The sequence below is a fragment of the Chanos chanos genome, chromosome 2 (genome assembly GCF_902362185.1).
Source record: "Chanos chanos chromosome 2, fChaCha1.1, whole genome shotgun sequence".
Lineage (NCBI taxonomy): Eukaryota > Metazoa > Chordata > Actinopteri > Gonorynchiformes > Chanidae > Chanos > Chanos chanos.
Window position 1 is genome coordinate 54,029,087 of NC_044496.1, and position 27,549 is coordinate 54,056,635.

At 43.3% G+C, this 27,549-nt stretch overlaps 2 protein-coding genes across 2 annotated transcripts; one reads left to right on the forward strand and one right to left on the reverse strand.

Moving 5' to 3' along the window:
- Positions 1 to 1,984: 1,984 nt before the first annotated feature.
- ints6l (integrator complex subunit 6 like) lies at positions 1,985 to 19,655 on the reverse strand. The gene is made up of 18 exons (XM_030765601.1): positions 19,485 to 19,655; positions 19,291 to 19,368; positions 13,500 to 13,649; positions 12,427 to 12,516; positions 11,738 to 11,921; positions 10,940 to 11,068; positions 10,634 to 10,797; positions 8,513 to 8,665; positions 7,038 to 7,170; positions 6,393 to 6,487; positions 5,994 to 6,104; positions 5,467 to 5,682; positions 4,868 to 4,994; positions 4,558 to 4,700; positions 4,045 to 4,273; positions 3,081 to 3,464; positions 2,605 to 2,698; positions 1,985 to 2,145 (listed from the first exon to the last, which is right to left on the reverse strand). The coding sequence occupies exons 1-18, from the start codon at positions 19,593 to 19,595 to the stop codon at positions 2,043 to 2,045; spliced, it is 2,694 nt and encodes an 897-aa protein (XP_030621461.1). The 5' UTR covers positions 19,596 to 19,655; the 3' UTR covers positions 1,985 to 2,042.
- Positions 19,656 to 21,425: 1,770 nt separating this feature from the next.
- Positions 21,426 to 25,359, forward strand: mospd1 (motile sperm domain containing 1). Its single transcript, XM_030765825.1, has 6 exons — positions 21,426 to 21,518; positions 23,200 to 23,495; positions 23,663 to 23,738; positions 23,958 to 24,190; positions 24,723 to 24,884; positions 25,193 to 25,359. Exons 2-6 carry the CDS (start codon positions 23,342 to 23,344, stop codon positions 25,222 to 25,224), a joined length of 657 nt encoding a protein of 218 aa, XP_030621685.1. The 5' UTR covers positions 21,426 to 21,518; positions 23,200 to 23,341; the 3' UTR covers positions 25,225 to 25,359.
- The last annotated feature ends 2,190 nt before the right edge of the window (positions 25,360 to 27,549 follow it).

Consider the following 27,549-nt stretch of genomic DNA (forward strand, 5'->3'; position numbering starts at 1 on the left):
AAAAAATTGTGGATGCAGTCACAGATCTGGCCTGCTTGTGTTGCAGGGTTATTCAAATTTCGCTCTGGAAACCTGCTGGTTTTAGCCGTCAGCTTATAATTAGAGGCTAATTTTGTACCTGGAAATCAAGTGTGTACTCTAAAGCCTGTCAGAGACCAGAGTATTTGGGCGATAAGAAAGTCAGCAGGACTCCAGACCTTTAGAGACACATGTTTTTTACATGCTGGACCCAGCTCAGCTGGCTAGCTTTTTTTTTTTTTTTGTCATTTCCGTGGACGTAAACTTCTGTCCTTTGTTTTTCGGGCTCTTTTTAAAACGTCCATAAAGAGGAAAGAAACAGTTATAGGCACTGAGAAATCTACTGGTGGAACTTTGCCAGGGAAATGAGCTCCTCTAAGTAGACAACAGAGAATATTAATAATTTTCAGTGCACAAAATCAGTCTCTGAACTGTTTATTTCCTTTTTTGTTTCGTTTCTATAAAAAAAATCATAAAACTTTTCCATTTTATATTTAATAACAGTTTACAAAATGTCTTTTATACAACTTTTAAAATATTTTCATTTCGTGTTCCGGTAAGAATACCATCCAAAAATAATCTATATTTTTTTTTTTTATGAACATAAAAAAAGATAGTATACATCTGTTTTTAAAAACAAACAAATGGGACAACAACAGGGACGCTAAGAGTAATGTTCTCGCGTTACTCTGAAACGGAACATAAAAAAAGATAGTATACATCTGTTTTTAAAAACAAACAAATGGGACAACAACAGGGACGCTAAGAGTAATGTTCTCGCGTTACTCTGAAACGGAACCGGCGGAGCGGCCTGCAGCTGCTCCTTTGAGGAACAGGTGACGTCGGCAGAGTCGTAGAGATTCCAAAGAACAGCAGGGTTCTGATACAAGCAAAAAGAATAGGGACGCTGTCGGGCCGGGCCGTAGCAGAACATCTGGCTCTGAAAAACGCCAATTTGCTAACTGTTCAAGGGGGCTTCACCCATTCGTGGGCTGTAACGTTTCTCGCTATTGCTTTGGATAGATTGCATGGCAGAACCATCGGTTTTTTCAAAGCCCGGTCAAGTTTTTCTTTTTTCTTTTCAGTCGTGTCAAAGTGACGGGTCGCGTGGGTGTAATTTAACACCAAGTCTCACCCGTGGATGCAAAGATAGACCAAAATAACCGAAAATCACACCAACAAACCAAGAGTAAATGGCCCATCTCGTTGGCTTGACAACTGCTATAATCATTCCTCGTCAGACCTGCGGCTGAATTTTCACGTAACAGTCTCGCGTGGCAAAGCTGAGCTGGACGTAACCGATCGCAGCGGGTTTATTGCTCTTCAGACGGTCTACAGCAGCCCTGTAACTGTTTGGTTCAGAAACATCTCATTGGGATTGAAACAGTGGGATCTGCTGCTGTAGGCGTTATGCAGTACGCCACAGAAAGTCATCGTCGTGTCCTCCACGCTGGAATCGGTGGACATTTAAACTGGTGAGCGGACACATACATACAGACCAATTCATCTCTACATCAGAACAAACAAACAAACAAAAAGAAAGAAATCTGCAGTCGCCGACCCTGGAGCAGCTGATCTTGGGTGAGACCTGCCTTGGCTGGGGTGTGTCTGTGTGTGTGTGTGTGTGTGTTTTGTGTAACGACTGTTGTGGTCAAATGGTTATTGGAACAGGAGGATGGTCTTTTTTTTTGTTTTTTTCTTAACTGCTTGTTTGGTTTTTTTCTCTCATCAGTGCTGACCGTTCTCAGGCCCCCCGTACGGGAGGGGTTTTTTTTTTTTTTTTTGGAGGAGACACGGCGCCGCCTCGGTTGAAACGGGGAGCGCCGCGCGGGATCGAGGCAAGGATCCTCCCTCCCTTCTCCTCCTGCCTTCCTGTCTCTCTCCTCCACTTCAAAGCCCCTCCCCCCCCCTCACCCACCCATCAGCCAATAGCGCTTTCTAACCCATCTCAGTCTCTCGAACGCTGTTGCTCGGCCCGCTCTCCGTGTTCTTCGCGGCTCACGGTGGTACGCGAGGCCGCTTCACTATCTGGCGTGGACGTTGTTCAGTTGGCCGGGCGTCGTCTGCCTGTTCTCGATTTCTTCCAGGGCGTTCTCCAGCTGCTGGATCAGAACACGCTTCTTAAACCTAGCAAAAAAACCCAAAAAAAAAACCCACAACGCAAGTCAGCACACCTCCAAGCCATGCAGACATGCCCGTGCAGTAAATGTCCATACAGCAAACACTCTCTGACCAGTCGGCAGCAAGGTTTCCATTCTGCATAAAAACAACGTGACAAAAATGCAGTCCCAAGCCTCAGGAGAGAAGTATACTTGTGCTTATGCTATAGTGGTGCACGCTTTGTAAAAGGTGTGACTAACCCCTAACCTTTTAATCGAGGCTTTTCTTTTTTCACCAGTAGCCTAACACACTGGTCATTTTTTTTTCTTAAAACAGGGATGCTGCCACTGCTTTTGTAACAACATTCAGAGGTCAGCCAATGAGACTTAGATAACAACAACAACAACAATAACAAAAACAATTCAACAGCAGCAGTCAGAGAGTCACTATGATTGAGGGACTGATGGAATAGATCTAGGGACTTACCTTGCAGCCTCTTTGATGGCATGGTGGATAAAGTACCTCTGCACTGCTACAGGCCCCTTCACCTCCTCCAACAACCTGAATATCGACTCGTAATCTGAGAGAAAAAAGCACAAACCAGCGGTTAGTTGTGTGAGGTTAACGGTACCTGAAGGTTAATCGGACGAGGGCAGCTTCCTACTTAACGTGAAAGCCTCAATAACGTGTCATAAATGATCTACGTCGGGGCGAGGTAAAGTCTAACCCACAGCAGTTCTCCTGCTTTTCAATCTCAGTGCCTGGTCAGATTTTGCTTTCTGCTTGCAAAACCGGGCATTTACCTCCCTCGCCCAATCCGAGACAAGTGTTGTTTGGTAGAAACGAAATCCAGTGGGACTTCTGAAGGGCTAGAGTTGTGCGACCCTAATCTTCATGAGTACTGAAGCGGTGAGTAAATACGTCTGGACATAAGTGTTTGACGGGCGATGGGAGATACTCACTGCGACCGGGTTTCCGGACCTCTTTAATAACCCTTGTGCGTAGCTCTGCGTTACTGCCCTCCAGAGGAATCATAATAACAGTTCCAGGTGCTGAAGAGTCAACACCAGCACCTTCAACTGCCCCCTCCTGGCCTGGAGGACTCAGTCCCTCACAGTTCTGCTGGCGGTCTGACGGCCTTTCGTCCAGGCCGTCCTCTCCGACGCTGTCGTCCATCCTGTCTTCTCCTCCGTCGTTCGCTCCTACGCCGCCCCGCTCCTCCAGTGGGACCCCAGCAGCGCCGCCTCCCACCCCGTCCACTCCTCCAGGCCAGCTGTCACCCGTGTCTCCTCCCAATACCCTCTCTCCGTTACTCTCTGTGCTGAGAACGCTGTTGCCCTCCACACCTGAATGGGGATGACACATACTCCAATCAGTGCCAAAGCAGACTGTCAGTGATGTTTATCCAACAGACAGACCAACTTCCCTATGATTAACCAGCCTATAAAGTTCCTGTAAAGGAATCCATAGCTTTGCTTACAGTTGAATTCAGCCAGTGTTAGTTTTTGCTATTTCGGTTTAAACAGACTGTTTAAATACCGAGAAATAACATGTGGGAAAGCGGCACATCCGAAAGAGAGACTGACCTAAAATCTTCTTTTAATCTTCTCTTTCAAACAGAGAAGTGACACTCCTGTGATGCTGATTGTGTCTTTTAGTAAAAACCACCGTGGTTCGCACATTGTTGAACAAGCCTGACAAAAGCTTTAGGCCAAAAGAAACATCTCTCTTACCAAAAGATCTCGTGCCTTTTAATACCCAAGACTGAAGATTAAAACCCTATCCAAGGCCAGTCTCCCCTCTAAGTGTGTGACCTTCCACACATTACTCCTGTTGTAAATACATATAACATTCTTTTTTTGGGGGTTTTGATTAAAGCGATTCCTATTTTCCCCCCCTGTTCTCTGTATTTTTTTGGGCCGTTACCTTTGTGAAGTGGGATGGGTTTAATCAGGCCGGCCTGGCCCTGGGTCCCCGAGGACCCTTTTCCCACCACGTGATTGGTGATGATGGACGGACTCTGGGGCCGCCGCAGGAGCGGGGACATGCTCCTCCGTCTCTTTAACGCCGCGCCTGAGTTCGGGTCGCCCGTGCCGCCTCGTTTCTTGTTCTGCGGACCCGTTACGAACTCGTCTGCCTCGTCGATCATCATCCCCTGTAATTGGTCAAACAGGGCGAAAAAATTATGAGCTTTTTTTTTTTTTTTTTTCCCCTCGCATAAAACGTATTTTACCAGCGGAATGGCTCTTAAATCCGCCATCCAACAGCTGCTTTCCAGGGTTTTATTGCCTTGTTACAGAGGTGGACAGTTGCTAACAGAACATTGTGACTGACTGCAAAAGAACACCGCATGATTTTAATCATCCAGACGTCCAGGCCGTTAATTCAAATCTCAGCAGGCACTTCCTGTGACTCGTGACGTTGACTGTATGTGCGTACCTTCTTGTCCTGTTTGAAGGGATTGCCAAAGGTGTGCAGTCGTTTGGGCTGGTCTGGGTCGATCTCGCGCAGGGGGGACGGCATCATCTTCAAATACTCCTGATAGTTTCCCATCTGACCCACTGGGATACTGTGTAGGTAGTCTACAGAGAATAAAACAAAGATGTAAACAAATGAACAAATGAACAAATAAAGAAACATGTTAATAAGCAGAAGTTCCCTTGACTGTAGCTAATTTAAAGGAGGAAAAATAAAAGAACTCAAGGCTATGGTATAACTTCGGTTCATTTGGTTATGTTTGTGTCTTTACCTTCATCTTGGCCTCTGATTAGCTTCTGAGTAGTTCTCAGAAGGTTGGAACGCATCCGGGTTACCTGGTCTAATAGATTCCGTCTCGGAATGTCATAAGCATTCCGATAGGGCTGGGGTTTCAGGTCCTTGGAAGAAAATATTCGGAGAAGATTTTTCTTAATGACAGCAACAACTTATGCTATCAAATGTCATCCTAAATGATCAGCATGTTTGAGGACAAACAGAGGAAGTGACATTTCAGATTCATTATAACGAGCTCTCTACTCTGTGTAAAATGTATCTATAAAACCTGACAAATGCTACCAGTGCAGTCAGGTGTCATATTTACTTAGTATGCATCTTAAATTGCAATTACATAACTACATAATTACACAATACATAGAACAGTAGCATCACACAAGAGTATACATACATACTGAGTTCCAAAGTCCGGTCCTGGACATTAAATAATGATTTATAACAGTACTGTTGATTGGGCAGTGACAGCGTTAGCTGACAAAAAAAAAAAAAACCCTGACCCAAAAAATCCGATCTCTCACGTGAATCATTTACGACCAGACCAGATCAGACCAGGCCTGCTCAGCTCTGGAGCTCTACCTTGTTTAGCAGCGCGATCTGAAAGCCGGCGAACTCCTTTAAGTTGATGTCGGTGAGTCGCAGTGGCACCTCCCCGGTGATGCCCTGCAGGAGCTGCTTAAAGTCACGCCGGTGTGCCAGGGACAGGGCGCTGGAATGGTTCTTCACCTTAATGCCAGTCTCCAGAGGGGGTTTCTTACCCACCGATGTAATCAGACGGTCGGACTCAATTTTGGCCTGAGGGAGTGTTAGTCAGGGCATGAAAATAATAAGAATAAATATTACTGAACCGCTGACGTTTTGATTTTGATTTCTTTTTTTTCTTATTGATACACACTCATTTGATTACTAACACATCATGGCCAATGCAAACGTATGTCTACACTGCTGCTACTATGAAATAAAAAGAGTCAGTTCAATTGTTTTACAAAAATGTGTGCAGCTAACTAAAAGCAAAACACACGTCAGTCAAACTCCTCATAAATGCGCATGCCTCATACACGGGTGGGAAAAACGTGTGTCGGGTTCAGGGTTGAGAGAATCATTACCTGCTGGCTGAGTTTCTTTAGGTAGGAGATGACACTGTAGCTCAGGCCACAGTCCATGTTGTCAGAGATGAGATTTGGGGCTCCCATCATCCTTAGCGCCTTCTTCAGTGGCTGCGTGCACACGATGGAAGCAGAGGGAAAAGGCAAACGCGTCAGGGAGACAAAGCTTATTCATCCACATACTTGACCTCGACTCTGCTGCAGTAGCTTATGTATCATAGGGCAAATAAATAAATAAACAAACCAACAAATACATAAACAGATAAAAAGAAGTCTACCACAAAGACTCACACAATATGTAAGGAAACTACTGCTGTCTAACACGACTCGGTTCATTTTTTCCATTGTACAAAATATTCTTGCGTCCAAAAGACAAGTCCATTGGCAGGTGAGTCTTACCAGCAGAAAGTAAGGGGGCATTGACTTTAGGTAGATTTCAAAAGCCTGTCTCCACTTAAGGTTTGGCTTCAGCTTGTGCACTTTAAACAAATCATCTGGTGAAAAATGAAGGGAGAGAGAGAGAGAGAGAGAGAGTTAGAGCATTGGATTGAGGGAGGAAAAGGAACGGAGAGCGGAGTGACTGGCCCGAACAGAGAGAGAGAGGAATAAAGATTTGTGTTTTACATTTCACATTTGCACTTATTCATTTAGCAGGCACTCTTATCTCTGGAGCTCTCCGGTAAAAATAATGTTAGTGCAGGTTTCAGTGAGAGCACACAAAATTCCCAAGGCACTTCACAGTAACACAAGCTGCTAAAGTGCTTTTAAAACTATTGTCTTCATTACCATGGGAAACTAAACCGTGTGTAGTAAACAAAATATCAGAGCTAAAATGGCAACACACACGCAACTAGAAAGGGTGACACACACAACACAGATAGATAGATAGATAGATAGATAGATAGATAGATAGATAGAATGTCATGAAGTTAGAACTTAACCTACGAAAATATAGATTAATGGTATTTATAATGATCTTTTTCAAATGTCTCTAGTAGAACAGATGCACATTAACGATAAAAACAAGTTATTAATGACACGTACCAAGAAGCGGTAAGAGGACAGGGTAATTGTAAGGCATAACGAAGAGGTTGACACAGGTGAGCGTAGTGCTGGCTTTCAGGTAGCCAAAGGGGTGAGCGACATCGCTGTGTTTGCCGCTGCTGTTCACAAACACCTGGGTGACACCGGGAAAAAAAAACATTAGAATAGCTTAGCCTCCCTCGAGAAGAAAGCGATAGGCGTCCGGACCGTAAACAGTGCCGTTTTACTTTGACAAAATTACACCGTCAATACCTCATTATATCGAGCGTTCCTTGGAGAGACTTTCGAGCTAAAAATGTCCCCAAACCGCTCGACTTAAACAACCCTCTAAGGCTCCCCAAAGACGAAAAAACTCTGCGGTTCTAAGAGGATATACTCCCCTGATGGTACAGCTGCCATGTTAACGTGTATTTTAGTTGTAATGAGCCTGAGGTAACGAACGTTCCTCCTCCACTCTAGAAAATGTATTATTCTCTGGGGGCAGGGCCTGGTACTCCACTGGGTTGATTTGCCCCCCCCCCCCCCCCAAAAACGCTGAGGGAAATACAAAATGTCCCTATTAATCCACATAGCAAACATATGTATTCTTCTGCCGTAGAATGAGATTTTGTTCTCAGTATGTAATCTTAATACAATCTTAATACAATCCATTATATGAGCGAATGTGTGTGTGTGTGTGTGTGTGTGTGTTCAGTTGATGGTTTAATGTACTTTGAACCAGGAGAAGCTGAAACAGACTTTCACCTTTTACATCGTCAGTAAGGCTTGTTGACAAAACAACATATATGCCAAATTCCTTAGTCACAAGACACAGTTGGGCTGTTTAATATATGAAAGGTCATAACCATGGCCAAACTTAACTGCTATATTTCTAAGTAATATAGTTACCATACCATAGTCAATCTGTGAGGAGACTGTGTGGGGGTGGCTAACTGACAGAGAGAATAACACATTTATTCATTTACATTGATTCAGTTTGTGATGAGCTTGTGCATAGCAAATTGCAGTTAAAAGCCTTGCTCAGGGTCACACTGACAGTCAAATGTAATGCCTGAAACCACAGCCCTGATCACCGTGTCATTTCCACACAATGCTTCTGTCCGCTTATTAATGAGGTCATACCTAAGCACTGTGTTTGGTTCATATCTGAAGAGTGTGTGCATGCGTGTGTGTGTGTGCATGTGTGAGTGCGTGTGTGTGAGTGCGTGTGTGTGTGTGTGTGTGCGTGCGTGTGTGAGTGCGTGTGTGAGTGTGTGTGTGTGTGCGTGCGTGTGTGAGTGCGTGTGTGTGAGTGTGTGTGCGTGTGTGTGTGTGTGTGTGTGAGTGTGTGAGTGCGTGTGTGTGAGTGTGTGAGTGCGTGTGTGTGAGTGTGTGCATGTGAGTGTGTGCATGTGTGAGTTCATGTGTGTGTGTGTGTGTGAGTGCGTGTGTGAGTGAGTGTGTGTGTGTGTGTGTGTGTAAGGGTAGAGATGTACCTGCCAGCACATGTGCGGAGACTTTCTCTCCAGGATGTACTGAGTGAGAGGCGATGGCTCCAGCTCGTACTTGTCAAAGGGCAACTTGTCAATCACCATCGGCTCACAGTCCACGCAGGAGAAACGCACCACAGGATGGGCAGAGCGAGGAGGCTGAGAGAGAGAGAGAGAGACAGAGAGAGAGAGACAGAAACAGAGAGAGAGACAGACAGACAGACGGAGAGAAAGAGAGAGACAGATAGAGAGAGACAGATAGAGAAAAAGAGAGAGAGAGACAGACAGACAGACGGAGAGAAAGAGAGAGACAGATAGAGAGAGCGAGAGAGAGATAGAGAGAGAGAGAGAGAGAGAGAGGGACAGAAACAGAGAGAGAGACAGACAGACAGACAGAGAGAAAGAGAGAGACAGAGAGAGGCAGATAGAGAAAAAGAGAGAGAGAATGAGAGATTGCATAGAGTAGCTAAACTGTGTGCCATATTAATGGACGGTGTGCTGCTGTGATAAATATCCATCTGGGAAAAATCCAAGTGATGACATATTGCCTTCCAACACCAGCTAATGCCCCATGTGTTCCTGGCATATGACTACACAAGCTGTTCATTTCTTTATCAGGTAGTGTCTGCTTCTCAGAGCAATCGGACAAGCCAGCACGGTTTTAAAGAAGAAAACAAACAAACAAACTAACAAACAAAAGGTCACGTCTGCAAAAGAACATGTTTGTGATGTATTCTTAACTGTGATGCGTGTTTTTTTTTTATTTTGCCATAAAGAAATCCTTAACTTGTAAAAACAAGAGAAAGGCTGTTATAAAATCCAATAAAATGTGATATTATCTATATCGGTGACGGATCACAAAGAATTAAATCTACAGTAGCCAACCACTGACAGACAGCCTTGCTTGTTTTGCCGAGTTTACAGAGGCAGTAGCCAGGACACACAGACAAACATGTTTACAGTTTCATGCACCCCGTTGGTGAACAGCAGCCATTCCACCTGAGAACTGGGGAAGGAAGTGTGAGGAGGAAATGACCTCACAATGAGAGACAGGCGCAGTGGGCATTGAAGCGCCAGGCTGCGTGGGCACCGCCAGACGCTGTTGGTTGGCACTTAAACAGTAACCACAGGCTGACGGGGAGTCGTGGCACTTTGGCAATGCACCAGGCTCTCTCTCTCTCTCTCTCTCTCTCTCTCTCTCCCTCTACGGCTTGCTGTCCAACAGCGGGAACACTTAGTCCACTGTGCTTTCTCCTCACTCTCCAGTTCCTCTCTTACACATCACAACTGATCAGAGATCAGGTTTCCCCACCTCCAGCGTGTACGTCAGCGACTATTACGCATGCAGTTCTCACATTCGCTCCAGGCCGCGGCAGCACAGGCCTGCGTGCGTTTCTACTCCTCTCAGCTCTGAACAACGGATAAACACTCACGCTCACGCTCACAACAAACCATAATGTGTGCGTGTGCATGAGTGTGTATCAGTTGTTAGAAGCAGAAATACTCATTATAGCATATCTAGGCACATTTGGTGTGTGTGTGTATATATATACACATGTACATACATGCATCTATCTCTCTCTCTCTCTCTCAGTGTGTGTGTATATATATATATATATATATATATACACACACACACTGAGAGAGAGAGAGAGAGAGAGAGAGAGAGAGAGAGAGAGATGCATGTATGTACATATGTGTATATATATATATATGTACACACACTCAATCCTCAGGCTCAATCACATATAATTATCCATATAATTATCAACCATTGTCATGACCTGTGGTTATGAGGTCATGATTCTGTTGACTGTGCTGGTCATCGTGGACTAAAAACAGGGGAGAATTTAATCTCTGGTAATAGATAGAGACTTGGATGTAGCGGCATCCTGGATAACTGGGGTAAAACTGACTGAAGCATTGCCATATGACAGACTGCAGTTGTCAACTGTCAGTCTGGATGAAGCAAATCACAAGCAAGCGGTTCACACACACACACACACACACACACACACAGACACAGACAGGGGCTTTCCACGAAACTTCCTGATCAAACTTCCAGACCGTTCCGACAGTTCCCACACAGTTACATAAAAGAAAAACCAACGCTAGTGCCCGGCTTACCAAAGTGGGGGAGTTCTGGTCTGGCCAGAAGGATTCTGGGATTGGCCAGTGGCCCACGGGTACCCCGGTTTTGGGGTTTGGCCGGACGTAGATGAGCTTGTGGCAGCTGTGCCAGGGCTGGGGGGTCAGCGATGACAGCGGGCGAGATGGATCCACCACTCCGTCTATGGAGAGCACATCACATCAGTCTAACGCTCCATAAAGCAACAGGGAAACTAAACTAGTCCGGCGAACAATGAAGGAGACCACATCATCGTTTTACACAATGAAAACACAATGTAGGGAGGTTTTCTGATAACCGCTCACCTTCTCCTATGACGGGAGGATCTGGACCCGTTTTTTCAAAGTTGATAACCACTCCACTCAGAACCTTCTGGACTAGAGACTCCAAGCACTGGTTCAGCATTCTCTGTGTCCTCACACAATATGAACGACCTTGAAAAAAGAAAATGAGGAAGAAGAAAAGACAAAAAAAGAAAGAAGCTCAAACACTGAAACATCTATTTAAAAAAAAAGAAATTACTCAAAAGTTAAAACAAAAGAGCCAAAAGAGGAAGCACTAAGAACAGAGAAAGGAAATTTGTTTAATGCAAATTCTGCAGTTATAAAAGAGCACTATTAGTGGACCGACTTTTGGATTGATCTGCCTTGCTAAATTTACACAATATTTGGCAATGGAAAGCTACTGCAGCACAATATCGAATGTCATAGCAGGGACTTCAATCAAAGGGAGCATTAGCAAAATATTTCATGTGTATTTGTATTTTATTACCAAAAAGGCCTGCCTCCCATTCTCAAAATATTTTCTCCAGAACGCATCTCGGATCTGCCAACTATAACTTTGGCTTTTTTCCAGCCACTATCCGAATTCGCAGAAAACGTATAATTCTCTCTAATGGAGAACACAACTAACAGCGAATTTGTTTTGAGATCACTTTCCAGAAGAAAGAGAGAGAGAGAGAGAGAGAGAGAGAGAAGGAGAAGGTAGATGATGAATGGAACCGTTTAAATGTTCCACATTAGGCAGGTATCTTTAAATGGTTTATCGACGTGTCATGCATTCTTCCAAGTAAAGGAACAGAGAGACAGAGGAACAGGTCATACCTCCAGTAACCTCACACATCTGGGTGATGGCGGATTCGTCGGTGGGCACGCTACCCAGCTGTTCACTGTCTGGCACCGCTGCCCCTGGCAAACGCAGCACCAGGGCAAAAAGGCGCTGGTCCCAGCGAAAGGGTTCTTTAGTCAGCTCGCTGCCTGGCAGCGGAGAGTTGAGAGGCAGATGCAGCTACGGGGACAAAGAGAGAGGAGAGGAACAATGGACTTGTTAAAAAGACACTCGTAGATCATCTCTGGGTCTCTTAACATGACTTCAGACTGGCCTCTGAACAGTTCTGGAGGATATGTGTGATGTCACGTCTCTGAATAAATTATTACGCATAACATAGCCTGTTCACCTTCTCCAAAACCAACTGGTCCAAATCTGTGACGTGTTTTAGCGGAACCGGGGACCTCAGGCCCTCCTGCTACATTAGCGTTCCTTTTCTTTGAATCACCTAAATCAACTGTGGCATCTTCTCGTATCAAAAAAAGACCGTTGAATGGCTGTAATACCAGTAACACCAGTAATACCAGCATTGCCCACATGAAACCATAGCCTGTTCAGATGAGTATACCCAAGAGTAAGGACAAGAATATCTATGACTGTACCTGAAGATTAAGGGCGTGTGTGTGTGCGTCTGTACGCGGGCATGTGTGTGTGTGTGTAGTTTTTAAGGTTTATGAATCCTCACCTCATCAGGGACTCCAGAGCTGTGTGTCAGTTTATTCCCATCTGTAATAGTGATTATTACTGACGGCTCCAGGAAGAACGGGTTCCGGCCCTGATGGACACAAACAAACACAGTTACTATATTTTCTGACGGTTCACAGGACATCGACTCCCTGTACTTGGACAGCACGGTGTATGTGTGTGTGTCTGTTTGTGTGTGTGTGTTCATGCATGTGTGTGTGTGTGTGTGTGTTGGAGACAATATCTTTGTCCCTTACTGGCTCCAATCAAAGCACTCAAACTCTGTTAGGGTCTCCCCTGAGGAACAAAAAAATCCATAACTAATACCATATTTTCCCTAGAACTCTTGGTGCTGCACCGCTGAACCACAATTGGTTTAAACTGGTATTGTTTGCATTAGAGAACAGCTGGTTAAATGTGAGAAACTGGGTTTCTCCTAATGACACCTGTAGTTGATGCGTTGCCTGGTTACCTCTAACATGGCTGAAGGGATCAGTTCTCTTTGACATGATGTATATACTCCCTCCATACTACAGGGGTCAGCACTCAGCTGCACGCAGCGTAAAACTCAGTAAGTGGATTTACACACTGCCTCAGCGCTACACTAATGCTAACTCTCAGTAGAGTGATAATCCATCATGCTTTCAGCAAGAGGTTTGGAGGAATAATATACGAGGAGATTTATCTGACGGGTGGCGAGTGGAAACTGTGAGACAATACACTGTGCTATATATCACTGATCCCTGTACAGTTTAAACACAACCACCTCAGACTGGTCATCTCTGCACATGAAGACATGCATGGCTGTATTTTCCTACTTACATTTTTTTTTTTTCATCTTGCTGTGCGTGATTTGTGTTCGTATGTAAGTGGGACTGGTGTAAACCTTGGTGCTGTTTCTAGAAGCTTCCTGGGCCCCTCACATGTTTATACGTGTGTGTGTGTATGTGTGTGTGTGTATATGTGTGTGCTTGTGTGACTGCGCTCTCTCGTGTAGCATGTTATAATCCTGTGCACTATGGACAGTGCGTTAATAAAAATGTGTGGATGGTGTCGTTCAGTCAGGTTCAGTACCTGGCCATAGTTGTCGATGCCTGAGACAAGCCTGTTGAGATTGAGCAGGTCAAAGGCCGCTCGGAGGGCATGACCTAGTGTTGTCAGTCCAGATGCCTGCAGGTTCTTCAGCTCACTCATGAATGTAGCATGATTCTCTTTCCAGCCCGCCTGGAATGCACGCACACATACACCCCCACACACACACGCACACACCCACACGCACACGCACACACACACACACACACGCATGCAAGCACACACATGCGCACACACACACACAGAGAAAGAGAGAAAAGCCGTGTCACATGACATTGAAACCATTACGTATGCAGACAGGTGGGGGCATTGAATGACACCGCAGGGCAATTGAACCACAACAACACGTAAAACCCGCGGAAGCACTCGGCTCTGATAGATGATTTTCATTACAAAGCAAACAGGCACAAATATAAAATGAGTAATTTTTTCCCCCCTCGGTGTTTGCATGTTGACAAAAAAAAAAACACTCAATCCTCATGCCTACAAATCAAGTCCAGCTGAACTCTTTATTTCCTACAGTCAGGTCAAGTGCCTGAGTGTTACAGCATTATGCTTAATCTACGGATGACCGGCAGGCTTACACATCGCACAGTAACGTGTGACACTTACACACGCACACACACACACAGAATGAGGGAGGGGGAGAAAGAAAGAAAGAGAGAAAGAGAGAGAGAGAGAGAGAGAGAGAGAGAGAGAGAGAGAGAGAGATGGAGAGGGAGCAAGAGAGAGAGTGAGTTTGCGTGTGTTGCGTGTGTGTGCGCATGTGTGTGCGTGTGTGTGTTTGTGCGTCGCCTGGAGTTCTGTGATACAGTTCTAAGACAGAGGACTTGATTTGATTTGTTTTCCCTTCTCTCTGAGGACATAATGAGGTTGTTGTGTGTGACCTATATTAGCATTTTCTTAAGCAGGCCTGCACATCCCTTTTTTTTATCAGTGTATGTTTACAGACAGTAAAGACATGTCTGTTTGTTTGCTGAAAAATATGAGATAGCCCTGGGGCAGCTCAAAACCTATTTTACTAAATCTGTATTTCACAGACACTTTGCTCAATAGTCTTGTATGCTTCAGTTTTCATGTGACCCGAGTGTAGAGAAAAAAGAGGGTCGATTTTCCCTGCATTAACAGGTCAGATTCTGTTTGGGTTCGACATGAGTGGGAATATTGTCTACGCTACTGATCAGTGACAAACACAAATAGAAATATAGCCAGTTCAACTGACAAATTTAGGCTTTAGATCTTCTGTAGGCTCTTTGTTTGGACTCAACCCACCACATTGTAGCTGGATCTCTTTAACTGGCACTCAATAATTCAAACAACCAAGTAATTCATTTTTTTTTTTCTGCTCATCCTTCTTTCTTTCCTCACACATTAACAATTCATTACCCCTGTATAAGTGTGACTACAATCAGAGTCTCTCCTTTAATCACAACCTTGTCTGGCTCCTCTGCCACAAAGAAATGAGAAAAAAAAAGAGTAGAAACAGAGTACGGAACAAAGACAATGCATTTCCAAAAGAATTAGCCTAACTGTCGCTAAGCTAAAACCTCTGTACTATAGGCCATATAGAAAGATGAACTGACAGAACCACCCAATGGGAAGCAGATACTATGTGATTACCTACGAGCAGATGAAACACAAGAAAACAGGTTCATACATATGCATCATAACACCTACTCTGGTCCACTTAACACAACGCGCCATCAAAATAATTTTGCATTTAGTTTTGACTGGGTGCCTGTTTCCGCGAGGAGAACAAAGAAATAAGGGGCCTGGGGTGAAGCTGTGAGTGTGCAAACACCATTAAGTCTCTGTCTTCCCTCTTCACCTGCAGGTCAGGTGGCTAGAGTCAATCAGATGCTTCAGACATACTGACACAAAGGGACTTGTTTCCTGCAAAGCCCAGGCTCTAAGGAAACAACTGCCGGTATAAACACACACTCTATTATCGGGGAGGAGAAGACGAGGGAGCGTGTGATTCACATGGCCCGAGCACCTGAGTTAAGCACTCCCAACACAGAGAGAGAGAGAGAGAGAGAGAGAGAGAGAATGAAAGGGAGCATGTCCTTGTAGGTTAGTGCTCCAGGATATGCTGTCCTTCCCCCCACTCTTAATCTCTCAAGTCTCTCTGCAGATCTAGAGCTCGTAACTTCTAGCGGCACCTGATGAGGCGCAGCGGCTCAGTAAGGCTGAGACGCGCGTCAGCTGTGGACAGGGTGCTGCCTGTCCCGGGAGAGAGGGTGAGGGGTGAGGAGTGAGGAGTGAGGGACGGGGAACTGGAAATGTCACTCCCATGGAATGAAAGCCAGTTAACCAGCTAGCGCACGGATCGCGGGGAGGAGGTCACGAAACATGACGAGCTCAGGGGTGTCTGCATCTGTGAAAGAACGTCCCAGCTGCGGAATGGGAATGTATGGGAATTTTCAGAGTATTCCCTTATGCTTCTTTTCCGCAGCTCGGACTGGAACTGCTGAGAGAGGGTTCTTTGGGAGACACTTGGTTCACGATAACAGAGCTACAAAGATAAACAGTAAAACTGACAACTAATGACTCTGCCCAGACTTGATGGTGGACTGAGTTCGGAAGAACAAATACAATTAGCTGAAATTGAGAAAAAGATTCTATTAGAAGATAAAAAGAGAAAAAGCTTAAGAGATTTTGTACAAGTCATCTGGAATTAACTACAGACTCTAGAGTCAGTCAGTAATGCCTCCTTCTTCCACAGATGAATTGTTCTCCCTTCAGCTCCTTATAAAGGAGGAGCGGAAAGCTCCGCCGAGAGTGTTCTCGTGGATTTAGCCAGTCTTTACATGAAACAGGCATGCAGGTCTGTCCATTGAGTGATGTGAGATAGGGAGCGGAAATTGCACCGTGTGTGTGTATTACCTCAGTCCCTGGATTGATATATCAGATATGCCATGGGGAAAAAAAAGAAAGAAAGAAAGAAAGAAACCCTTGCAAAACAGACGAAGAGAAAGAGAAAGAGAAGAGGGCTAGGACGGTAGGTAAACATTCCGTCAACGATAAGGTCTCAATATGTAGGAAAAAATTCTCTGACAACATGCTTCTCATACTTTTTCATTTGCATAATTTATGTCTCCGTCCAATGGAATGTCAACACACCTCCAAAGGCATTTAGAGGCTTGCATACTGTGACCTCATCTTTTAAGGAGAACGCTGAAGAGACAATGGGCTACAGCAGCGTAATAGCCTCATGTTCCAAAGCACACCAATGTAAAAAGCATGCAGAGCCTGGGCCTTTGTTTCCACTGATGCATTACTCCAAAATGTAACAAACAACAGAGGCAGAGAAGAAATGAAACCCCTTTGTGGGTCTTGCAGTGTTGATTGATTCATAAGTGGAGAAGTCAGTCCTGTAAACATACACCAGCTGCCAAGCCATGCAACACACCAAGGAAGGAGGGGGTACAAGAAAACAGTATGAGAGTGAAAAAAAAAAAATTAAGAAAAAAAAAAAAAAAACGCCAGAGCATGGGAACAGTAATGAATAATGTTCTACTTGTCCAGGAACAAAACAAGTGAAGCAAACAGATAGGAAAACGGAGCTTTGTCAGAACTGGAACTGGCTCACTGCAGACTCCTCTCTGATTAGCTGTTGAAAATCTCATGAATAATTGACAGGAATAAAAAGCCACTCTCTAAGAGACAGTTGCCAGATTCTATGCCACTATACCAGCTGCAGCAAGAACCAGCATTGTTACAGAACTAGGAAGGCTTGAAAGTGAGGAGCAACGCTGAAAATAAGTGGCAAAGCTTGGTTGAGGAGTTAAAAAAAAAAAAAAAAAAACAGGTAGGAGGGACAAACAAGCCATGAATAGCTCATATAAAGTTCTGTGCTTATGTAAGTGAAAGGGTTGCACCTCTTCAGGCTTTGTAATGACAAAACTGTACTAAGTACTAAAAAGGCAATATTTCCTGCCATGTACATGAAGCTGCCTTGTTTCAACATTGTGTATGAGCAAAGAGATTTACTGTCAGAATATCTGATGGGTCTCCCCCATCAACCCCGTTACCCTGCTATGAGTTTTTCCATACAGTGACACAAAGATTGTGTTGCACTGCAGTATAAAGTATGAGAAATGAAGGGGGGCACTTTCGAGGTGGCCTCAGCCTTTCTAGGATAAGACGGGGGGAAAAGAGAAGGCAGGACTGCATGTGGAGTGTGGAACACAAAAGCCCCCAAGAGAGAGTTTGGACACCTGCCAGAAAATCGAAGCTTGTGTGAACTGCTGGGGGGGGGGGGGGGGGGGAGACTGAGCCTTTCTCCACGTCAATGTCAAACACAAATAAAGTTGAAAGAAAGAAGAAAATAAAAACAAAACAAAACAAAACAAAAAAATAGTATCCCACACGAAGCAGCAAGTCACATCTACAGCTCCTAACTGCCAGACAGCTGAATATGAGTTCCGTATAACACAGTCATAGCTCAGCTTATTGCCTCCTATATGTAGATATATCAAACCAGCACGGCCGAACTCAAGCAGCCGGACACACTAAGAGCATAAATGCATGTTATCTAATTTGTCATTCGTTTTACAAAGCGACGCGTCGGTTGACACACATCACAGTCTGCGTTCTGCGTTAGGACACACAAGGGATATTGCTACACACTGCAAACGAGCAACTAATTGATGCGTCTGAGCGAAATGGAGCTACGGTTGCTGGAGCGCTTTGCAAACACATCAGTTTCTAAGTGATTTTATGCCACTGAGCCATGATGCTAAAGTGGGTGACAAAGTGCTGTGGGATCATCTGCGTGTTTTCTAAACTTTGACACACACTGTCAGTAACACTGAAGGGTAGGTGAAAATGAGAGCTAGTGGCTTATGTTGAAACTCAACTGATCTCTCCTTATGTTTAAAACTACATGGGGTCTGTGAAGCCCGTGATGTGTGGTCAGTTTAACTTTGACTGCAATTTATTGTTTAGGACAGTGAGTCCTCTATTTTTCCCCTCTTAGAGTGTTAGACATTTTCCCAGGACTGGGAGTCCTCCAGGCTCTTACGCAGTGTGTTATCAGTTTAATATATACTGTTGTGTAGATTATGTAATGCTTAATTTAATCCTTATTGTTCAAATCCCCTTTACACCTTAATCTTGGTTCATGGTTTTCAGAAGATTATTCTGGGTTATACATTGGGAAAGATATGAGGTAATGACATGGGAAGGGTATGGTTTATGTACTTAAATGTTGGTGGAGGCAAGAGGCTGATATTTAATTGGGGCATTATATCATAGAACATTAATAAGGGCCATCCATAAATGGCAGTAAAAATTTCATCACTGAGGAAAACTAAGACCCAGAGGAAACTAGATTCTCATTTTCTTATTGATGGTCTTTAACAAATCAAATAAGTTTGATTTGCTTAGAACACATTGACCAATGGGAATGCACAGAGGTCAGCCACAAAGTGGATGCAAGAGGAGGGCATGAGAAAGAGTGCAGGCTAGTTGTCCAATCCAGGCCGAGTTAGCGCACCATTGCGTCACGTTAGACGTCACGACGGATAATAAATCTCTCCGCCTCCATCTCAGCGCCTGAGAGTTTTCCCAACACAAAAGCAAAATGTCCGCCATGTTCAGAGGCTGCGCTGCTCCGGGTCTGCGGGTATTTTAACAAAATTTAGCCGTTTTCGTCACCGGGAGGCCACCCGACCCTTTGCTACGAACCAGAGGGACAGTAGAGTCTCACTGTCAGAAAATTATCTACGCCTTAACCACATATAAACACAATTTAATAGTATTTATTTACCTTCACTCCGTATGGTGGATCATCAAATGTAACTAGCATGTACCTGTCGCCTCTACTAGCCGGGTCTCGGGCACGCAGCTGTTAAAGAAAACGAAACAATACACATTAAATTCGACTGTATCTATAATAGGGACCCTCAACTTCATCAAGGCACAACAGTAAGGTCAAAAAGTCGGGGTAAAATTATTCTTTACCTTCATAAAGATCTCAACCGCGCCTTTAGCAATGTCCAGATACGTCGTACCCAAATAAGTGCGCTGATTCATAGAAGCGGACGTGTCTATCAGGAAAAGTAAAATAGGCATTTTAAATGTATAGTTATAGAGCTATATGCTTTCTAAAAAACTATACTCAGTATATGACCTATCTTGCGGCCTGGGTGTGCATATATATATATGTGTGTATATATTTTGTTATAATCAGACCCCCCCAAAAGAGGGTCGTATTGCCTCCCCTTGCCGCCGCCTGACTCTCTATCTGTCTTTGCTGAGCACTGCTGGAGCTCGCGCTGTTAGAGAACTTCTCTTCCGAACAGATCGAAACGCCTTCGCTCCACCGCTACTATGGTATTGGCTGAGCCAAGCCACTGAGGCCACTCCCTGTCGTGCATAAATATGCAATGAGGTCGGGAAGCGGTTCTCATCCGCCTAGTACTCAGTTCTCCGTTCTTGGTCCGACAGAGGACCACGAAGGGAAAAGGCGATTTGTCTGCTCATGCTCCGTGCAAAGTTAAAGTCGGTTATTTTTAAAGTATGCATTATTTCCCGCGTAATGGCATTTACAGTTTTGCTTGCACCACTTGATTTTTTGGTATCAGTGCGTTAGAATACCTTATATGACGTTATGATGGGGAAATTTGATTTTAAAGGACGAACCCCCTCCTCCCATGTTCCCGTCTGCTTGTCCTGGTGGGGGTGGGGAGGTGCTTGGTTCACAGTACGATTTTTATAATAATTGTGCCTTCCCTTCAACCTTTCCCTCCTCTTGTTTATCTCCTCTGTGCTGAAGCGCCATGTTAACTAAACGGCTCACGCGTGTGTCTTCACGCCCTCGGAGACGAGAGCGTTAGAGGAGCGTGGCTGTCGTATATCACACTGTTCGACTGAACTCAACTCGTCCAAGGCTTATGTACGGATGATATGTGTTCAATAGAATGTAGGATGTCATACCCATAAATAAAGCACTATAAGCAATTAAATTTATTATATAAGTCAACCCAACCGCATGTTTCCTGATGGTCTTTCAATATGAATTTAAACTCGGAGAGTTTCTTCGGTCATGTGTAAGTAGATCTGCAGGCCCTTTGTGACAACTAAATCTTTATGAGTCATTTATGTAAAAAAAAAAAAAAAAATCCAGGAAGACAATAGCCCTCTCACAAAACTATTGAATGTAAACTATACAAGCGAAGCACAGTGGTACTTACAACATAGAAGCCTTCCAATTCAGTATTTACACTTAACTACTGACAGTACTGATCTTAAATGCTACAATACGAATCTTTTATATAGTCTTTTATTAAGAATGTAGACATTTTTAAAAAGTAGTTTTCTTACATGATCCACTAGATGCATATCAAAGTATTGTAATCGTGCATACCAAATTATTTTGTCGTTCGTGCTTTAAGGCTAAGAAAAGTACTGATAGCCTTTAGTTAGCCAACAGGAATAAGATGGAAATGTGATTCTTTCTTTGGTGTGCTCTTTAGTAACATCCCATTGCACAACTGTCTACAAGGTCACCTCGATTTACACACTAATTCTAGATCATGTATAACATGCAAAACTATATAAGTCACTCGACGTAAGTCGTAAAAGACTTCCATGGACAGGCCACGGAAGAAATTACTTTAAAACAGCAATAGGTTGGTCTCCATTGCTGTTATACTTTAAAGTCCAAAACTCTGCGTTGTGCATATATATATATACTTTCAAGTGCTTTATTTTTAGGTCATTGTGAACTAGTAGTTGTCTCCAAAGTTTTAATATGACTCATTTAAATGAATTCGCACGCAAAATTGCTCGCAAACATCAGAAAAGTACAGTGTGTACATTATCATCGTACGAACGTTGATGACGTCGAAGAACTGCCCTGGCGGAATTCCTGGGCCCTCCAGTATCCCAGCATTCAATATTCGATCTGCAGCATATTGACAAAGAAAAGAGGAAAACAGGGTGGGATTTGCACAACACCTGTCTGTTTTTTCCCGAATAACTGACGCGAGAAAGGTAAAGATATCATATTGTGAGTTAAAAATAATCTTTATGATGAGAATAATAATTATTGATGACAAAGCATCTTTGACATTATTTGAGGTTAGCTTTTTAGCTAACATCAGAAAGAGGATACAGCTGGTTAGCAGGGTGCTCAAATAGCTGTTTTCATACAGGTACAAATGAAAATGACAAGCTTCTGATTTTGAATCTACGATCCTTTATTGGTGGCTGTATCGTATTTAAATGGTCGAATACGTGTCATAGAATAATTCTCTATGTATTGTCTTATAAGACAACGTTTGTCATGTTTGTGGCTAGCTATTGCAAATGCACAAACATGTTACGTTGACGTAAGGTAACGAACCCTAAGGTCTGTTTACTCGAGTCCGATACGCGTAAATGGTCACATAACGGACCACTTGACCATTCGATTGGTTTGAGTATTTGTGGTTTGGTCTTCCTTCTATAGCCATCAAGCCTATTATTGCGTGGTTAGTGAATTACCTTAAATTTGTTCAAGGACAAGCTGTATGAGCTGGAATAACCCGTAGCTCCTGCCACTAAAATATTATATTTATTTGTTCGCTCTTTTCTCCGATATACTTGTGATACACATATCTTGGCGCATATATAATTAATGAACGTGTAAATAATTTAACTTTTCGGCCGTTCCCTTTTAACGACGACGAACTAAGACATGTTATTTCACAGGTTGATAAACTTTACAAATATGAGATTTTGTAGCTCAGCTAAATGAATTCACTCTATCGTGACGGACAGCTGTGCGATCGGCCACATATATATCTTCTTGAAATTTAGTTGGAAATAGTTTTCTCAAAGACTTATATTTGTATTGCGAAACATTTCACAGACTGAACCGCTAGCAAGAAGTTATTGCAGTAAACATGCTCACGTGATTAGCCACGTGGAGACAGAACTGACTTGTTTTTGTTAGGAACCATTCAGGATATATTAATAATTTTTCTCGTGCCAGTTTCGTTTTGGCTGTCATGGGTGTGTTGTAACTGAGAGAAAATGACTAAGACCTAGATTCGTCATCTTAACAGTTTTTGCTTACAAAGAAAATGGTTTTAACTTGTCAGGAAAATAAGATAAGATGTTATCATACTGATATAAATTTAGTTACTGGTCCTAAGATAATCTCGTTAAACTGACACGTTTTTACTGCAGGCGTCAGCCAAGATTCCAGTTTATTATACTGTACTGTATCAGAAAGTTTGCGGTGTTGTGTCATGGGTTTCACCTTTGTCATCATATGTAGTACTGCATTTTTATGTAAAGAAAATAACTCATTGTCCTATTTGATTTTTCAGATAGGACTGATTTGTTTTTTGTTTGTTTTTTTTTTGTTTGTTTTTTAGCGTGTGTGTGTTTGTGTTTTTAGCAGATTCATCATTTTATGTGTTCCTCATCTCAGGAATTTTTATGGTGGTTGTAACAGCACGTTTGAACCAAGAAGAGCAAGTTTGTTTCTACAGCAAACTCTCTTATCCAGAACATTAGAAAGAATGTGCATTTAAATTGTGTGGGAAAGCAACATTATGTCACCATCACAGCAAGGAACTTTAATGAGGGAGAAAAACCGGTAACAACAGGCATAATTACAGTGCAATTTTTCGTTGTTGTTGTTGTTGTTCAGTTCTCTGTGTTTTTTTTTTTTTTTTTCCCCCAGGCTGAAAGTCATGCTGCCCAGGAGCTGAGAGGGCGAAGCAGGTTACATTTGACAGGAGGCTCTACACCCACGGAGCTCAGAGACAGTGGGGCTTTGGAGAGAAAAAGCTAAAGGGAGGGGCGAGTGAGCTCAGCTTGGGCCAATGCAGCAGCAGAGTCGGCAGCCTGACCTAGTGGAAGGAAGCCTTCCAGTGTTTGTGTTCCCCACAGAGCTGGTGTTCTACGCCGATGAGCAAGCCTCACACAAACAGGTGCTCACTCTCTACAACCCTTACGAGTTTGCCCTTAAATTTAAAGGTAAGTGGGTCTTAAGGCTGCAAACTGGACTGAGAAAAGTTATGACTGTTAAAACACACTTCTTCTTCAACGAGGTGTAATTACTGGTACTGTTGTTGTTGTTGTTGTTGTTTTTTAAATTCTTATTATTATAGCACTGTTGTTTTATTATTATCTCTTTGATTCAGTTCTGTGCACAGCGCCAAACAAGTATGCCGTGGTGGATGCAACCGGTGCTGTGAAACCGCAGTGCTGTGTGGACATGTGAGTAAAAGGAGTCATATTTACTCTGAATCTCATTTTTGATGACAGTTAGACGGTCGCCGCCTCGTCCCTGTTTTGTTAGAGGATTTAGCTGTCTTGTGTTGTTTTTTTTTTTTGTTTTTTTTTATTTCTTTGTGCCTCTTGTGTGATTCGTCTCCTTCCTTCCTCAATCATTCTCCCTCCCTTTGCGCCGCCCCCTGCTGTTTGTCGACGATGCAGCGTAATCCGCCACAGAGACGTGCGGCCGTGCCACTATGGGGTGATAGACAAGTTCCGACTCCAGGTGTCGGAGCAGAGTCAGCGGAAGGCTTTGGGCCGCAAGGAGGTGATGGCTACGCTGCTCCCCTCCGCCGCGCACGAGCCTCCGCACGCCCGGCCGCAGGAAGAGGAGCGCAAGATGAAGGAGCAGCTGGCCGACAGTGTCTTCTTTGAACAGACCGCATTCCAGACAGGTATAACGGGTCGACCGTTGTCCACCTGCTCAGCGTCTTTACGAAGAGCATTTACTTTTCTCAGCTAAACAGACTGTGTGTGCATTCGTTTACAGTGGTCTGTTTGATTGTGGTGAAGCTAGTGCTGCTAGTCCTAGTCAGGTGTCACTTATACACATATATATACACACATATATATATATACATACAGGCATATCTTTTTTTTTTTTAAGTTAAACTGGGTAGTTCAGTTGCCTTGCGTGTGAAGTAGAGTGGACTCCAGTTCACCGACATCTGCAGCTGATTAAAGCAAAGAAACAGAAATGACCTCTGTAATGGTGTAATTTATTTTGCTATCACTAGGTGGCACTAGAGAGCAACACAATAGAGATTTTTGCCAGAAACTGCTTCTTTTTGTATTCTTGATTTTGCAAGATTATTGCAGTGTTGGAGAAACGCACCCCTTGAATGTCTCTCTGTCTGTATGTCTGTGTGTGTGTGTGTGTGCGTGCGTGCGCGTGCGTGTGTGTGTGTGTGTGTGTGTGTTGCACAGAAAGCCGTACACCCTCGGGAGGCCCTAGCCTGCTCACGGTCCTTTTGGGCCTGGTGTGTATGGCTGCTCTCATGCTCCCTACGCTGGGTGAGCAGGAATCCACAGTGCCTGTCTACCTCCACTTAAGTGTTAACAAGAAACTTGTAGCTGCTTATGTTTTAGGTGAGTCAACAAAAGAGCCATTTCATATGAAAATAAAGATAATGAAATAAACCTCTTGTCATTTTTCTTTCTCTATGCAAATATGACTCTTGATCATTTGTATTCTGTCAGAATTGCATAATAATGTTCTGGCAGAGTTATGAATGTTTACTGTTTGCATTACTGGATGAAATATTGATCAGTATAATCGATAGTTATATAAGTACTTAAACATGTACTTGAATGCCTGACTCGTGTGCCAGTTGCATTATTCAAACTGACGGGTTTTTTTTTTCCCCCCCACCACATTTATGTGCTTTGTCTAACAGGTCTTCTTACAATGGTTATTCTTCGCACATGAAATGTATCTACGCAACTGCCCGTAAACAGACGGAGACATCGACGAAGAAGGAAGAAGAAAAAGTTTGTTTGCACAACCAGGACATGAAAGGGAGGGAGGGTGAAGAGAGGGGTGAGCCTCACCCCCACCCCAACTAAAAATTAACTGCTTTAAAAAAAATAAAACAACAAACAAAACAAAAGAAAACAAAACAAGAAAAAAAACACATGATATTTACATGATGACATTACTCATAGACGATATAAGGATATAAGCAGGGGCAAGAGAGAGAGGGGGAGGGATGGGCTATGTGTGTATGTACGGACACACAAACTGACTGAGCAGGCCAGTTTGCCTAGCTGACCATCAACGGGAGGTGGGGTGGGACCGGGGAGGGGCGGGGGGGGGGGGTGTTAGGGGAGGGTTACATTTAATTAAAACGTGTTGTTTTACTTCATATCCTTTGTGTCTGTGTGTGGCATCGAATGGCCATCTCTTAACTGAACGGTGAATCTGTCATTTTTTTTTTTTTTCTCTCTCGGGGTGAAAAGAACACGCATGTAAGTCGCTCATGAGGGTAAACATTTCACACTTTTCGCCTAGACGCGGCCGCGTCGTCTGCTTGTTCTGTTCTCACGCTTCGTTTCGATCCACGTTTTAAGTCACGTACGTAGGGGTCTTCTCCGTAATGTGGTTGATGTTCAGTTAAAATAAAACAAAATGGATTTTTAATGTGTGAATTGCCCTTTTTTTTTTTTTTTTTTTTAAATGATGTCTGGTGTTGACAGTGTCGTGTGATGTAAGCATGAGTGTGCAGTTCTAATCCATCCTGTAGCGTTACGCCCAGCGTCCAAGCCTATTTTTCATCACTCGTGTTCTTTTAAACAACTGACGAAAATAATCTAGTGTTATCTGAATAAATATCTTGGGAGCAAGACTACTGATCGACCATCAGTTATTTTTTTTTTTTGTCTGTCATAGCCCTACAAAATAGAATTATATGTCCTGAGCGGAGCTGATCCCGGATCAGTACTCTTAGTCAGAGAGCTTTGGATTCTCTAGTTGTCCTTTTCATTCTTGGCAAGGTTAATGTTAAAAGTGGTCTGTGAGAGTTTCTTCGCCTGATACACACTCTTTTGGCTTTTCCACGCTGCTGTTAGAAAAGAGAGGTAAAAAAAAAAAAAAAATCTGACCTAAACCAAAAATGAGACCATTACCCACGAATCCAGTACATTTGCAGCACTCCAGTTCCAGAACGGTTTATTGTTTTGGCCTCTGTCCTGTCTTTTAGTGAAAGTTTGATCAGTGTTCTTGGATACATGGTACTATTTTGAAGTATGATTTTGATAAATCCTGAGCATTATTAAAAACAGACAAGTCTGATCAGTCTGCATCCCTCTGTTTCATAGAGTATTACGACCACTACGGTCGAGAGAAACGAATATATATTAATAATAGATCATTTTACGTTGAAAACCATACCGCAAGCATACACAGTAAGCGGAATCTGAACATTATTGGAGAGAATAAAGACTAAATAATCTATTTACTTCATGACCAAAGGTTAAGTAATGACTAGTTAAATCAATTTAAAACATACAGTGCAAGTCCACTGTTTAAGGCAGGAAAGCACTTGGAGGTGTATTTCACCTTTCCTGTTTAACATTTTCACACACACACACACACACACACACACACACATACAAAAATCCTTTATTACCACTATTTGTGGTGAACATGGTTCTCATTTCAGAAATTTTTGATCACCAGTAAAGGAAGAAGAGCGCGTAGCTATCTTGAACGGAAAACTGCTAATTGTGCAGCTCTTAGTTAAAGCTGAGCAGAAAGTCAAAACTGGGGTTTTTTTTAATCGCTCTGGAGATTATTTCTTGTCAAATGACACATAGATGTTTAGTGAATAAATTGGTCGTTTCATTGTTTAAACATAAACCTAACTGACTACTTCTGTATATTTCCTTTACAGTCCCAAGTAACTGTCCAATCACACTTGGGGGGGGGGGGGGGGGGAGTTCCATCGCAGTGTTCAATTTTGCTTTTTTGTGAAATCTGAACACACAGATCAATAACGCTGTTGGTCAAATAATTTATTTTGTCATCTGAAGGTCTCTAACATGACGGGATAAAGGAAGAGTGTTTGTCAATGGGGGGAGGGGGAGGGGGAGGGGAGAAAAGCACATTAAAGATTTCATCATGAAAGCCCTCTGGTCCCTCCACTGAAACAACACACAAAACGCGCACACTCGCATACTTTAGAAAAAGTACTCCGCTCAGTCAAAAAGGACAGAAAAATATCATTAAATTAAAGAATTAAACAAGTCCACAGGA

Bases quoted from the DNA above. Each gene is read 5' to 3' on its own strand.
- ints6l (XM_030765601.1), bottom strand. From the start codon at position 19,595: ATGCCTATTTTACTTTTCCTGATAGACACGTCCGCTTCTATGAATCAG. The intron at 11,069-11,737 runs GTATGACCTGTT...TCTTTTTTCAAG, and splicing joins GATGTGTGAGGTTACTGGAG to GTCGTTCATATTGTGTGAGG. The intron at 10,798-10,939 runs GTGAGCGGTTAT...TGCTCTCCATAG, and splicing joins TCCTCCCGTCATAGGAGAAG to ACGGAGTGGTGGATCCATCT.
- mospd1 (XM_030765825.1), top strand. From the start codon at position 23,342: ATGCAGCAGCAGAGTCGGCAGCCTGACCTAGTGGAAGGAAGCCTTCCA. The intron at 23,739-23,957 runs GTGAGTAAAAGG...TCGACGATGCAG, and splicing joins CCGCAGTGCTGTGTGGACAT to CGTAATCCGCCACAGAGACG. The intron at 24,885-25,192 runs GTGAGTCAACAA...TTTGTCTAACAG, and splicing joins TGTAGCTGCTTATGTTTTAG to GTCTTCTTACAATGGTTATT.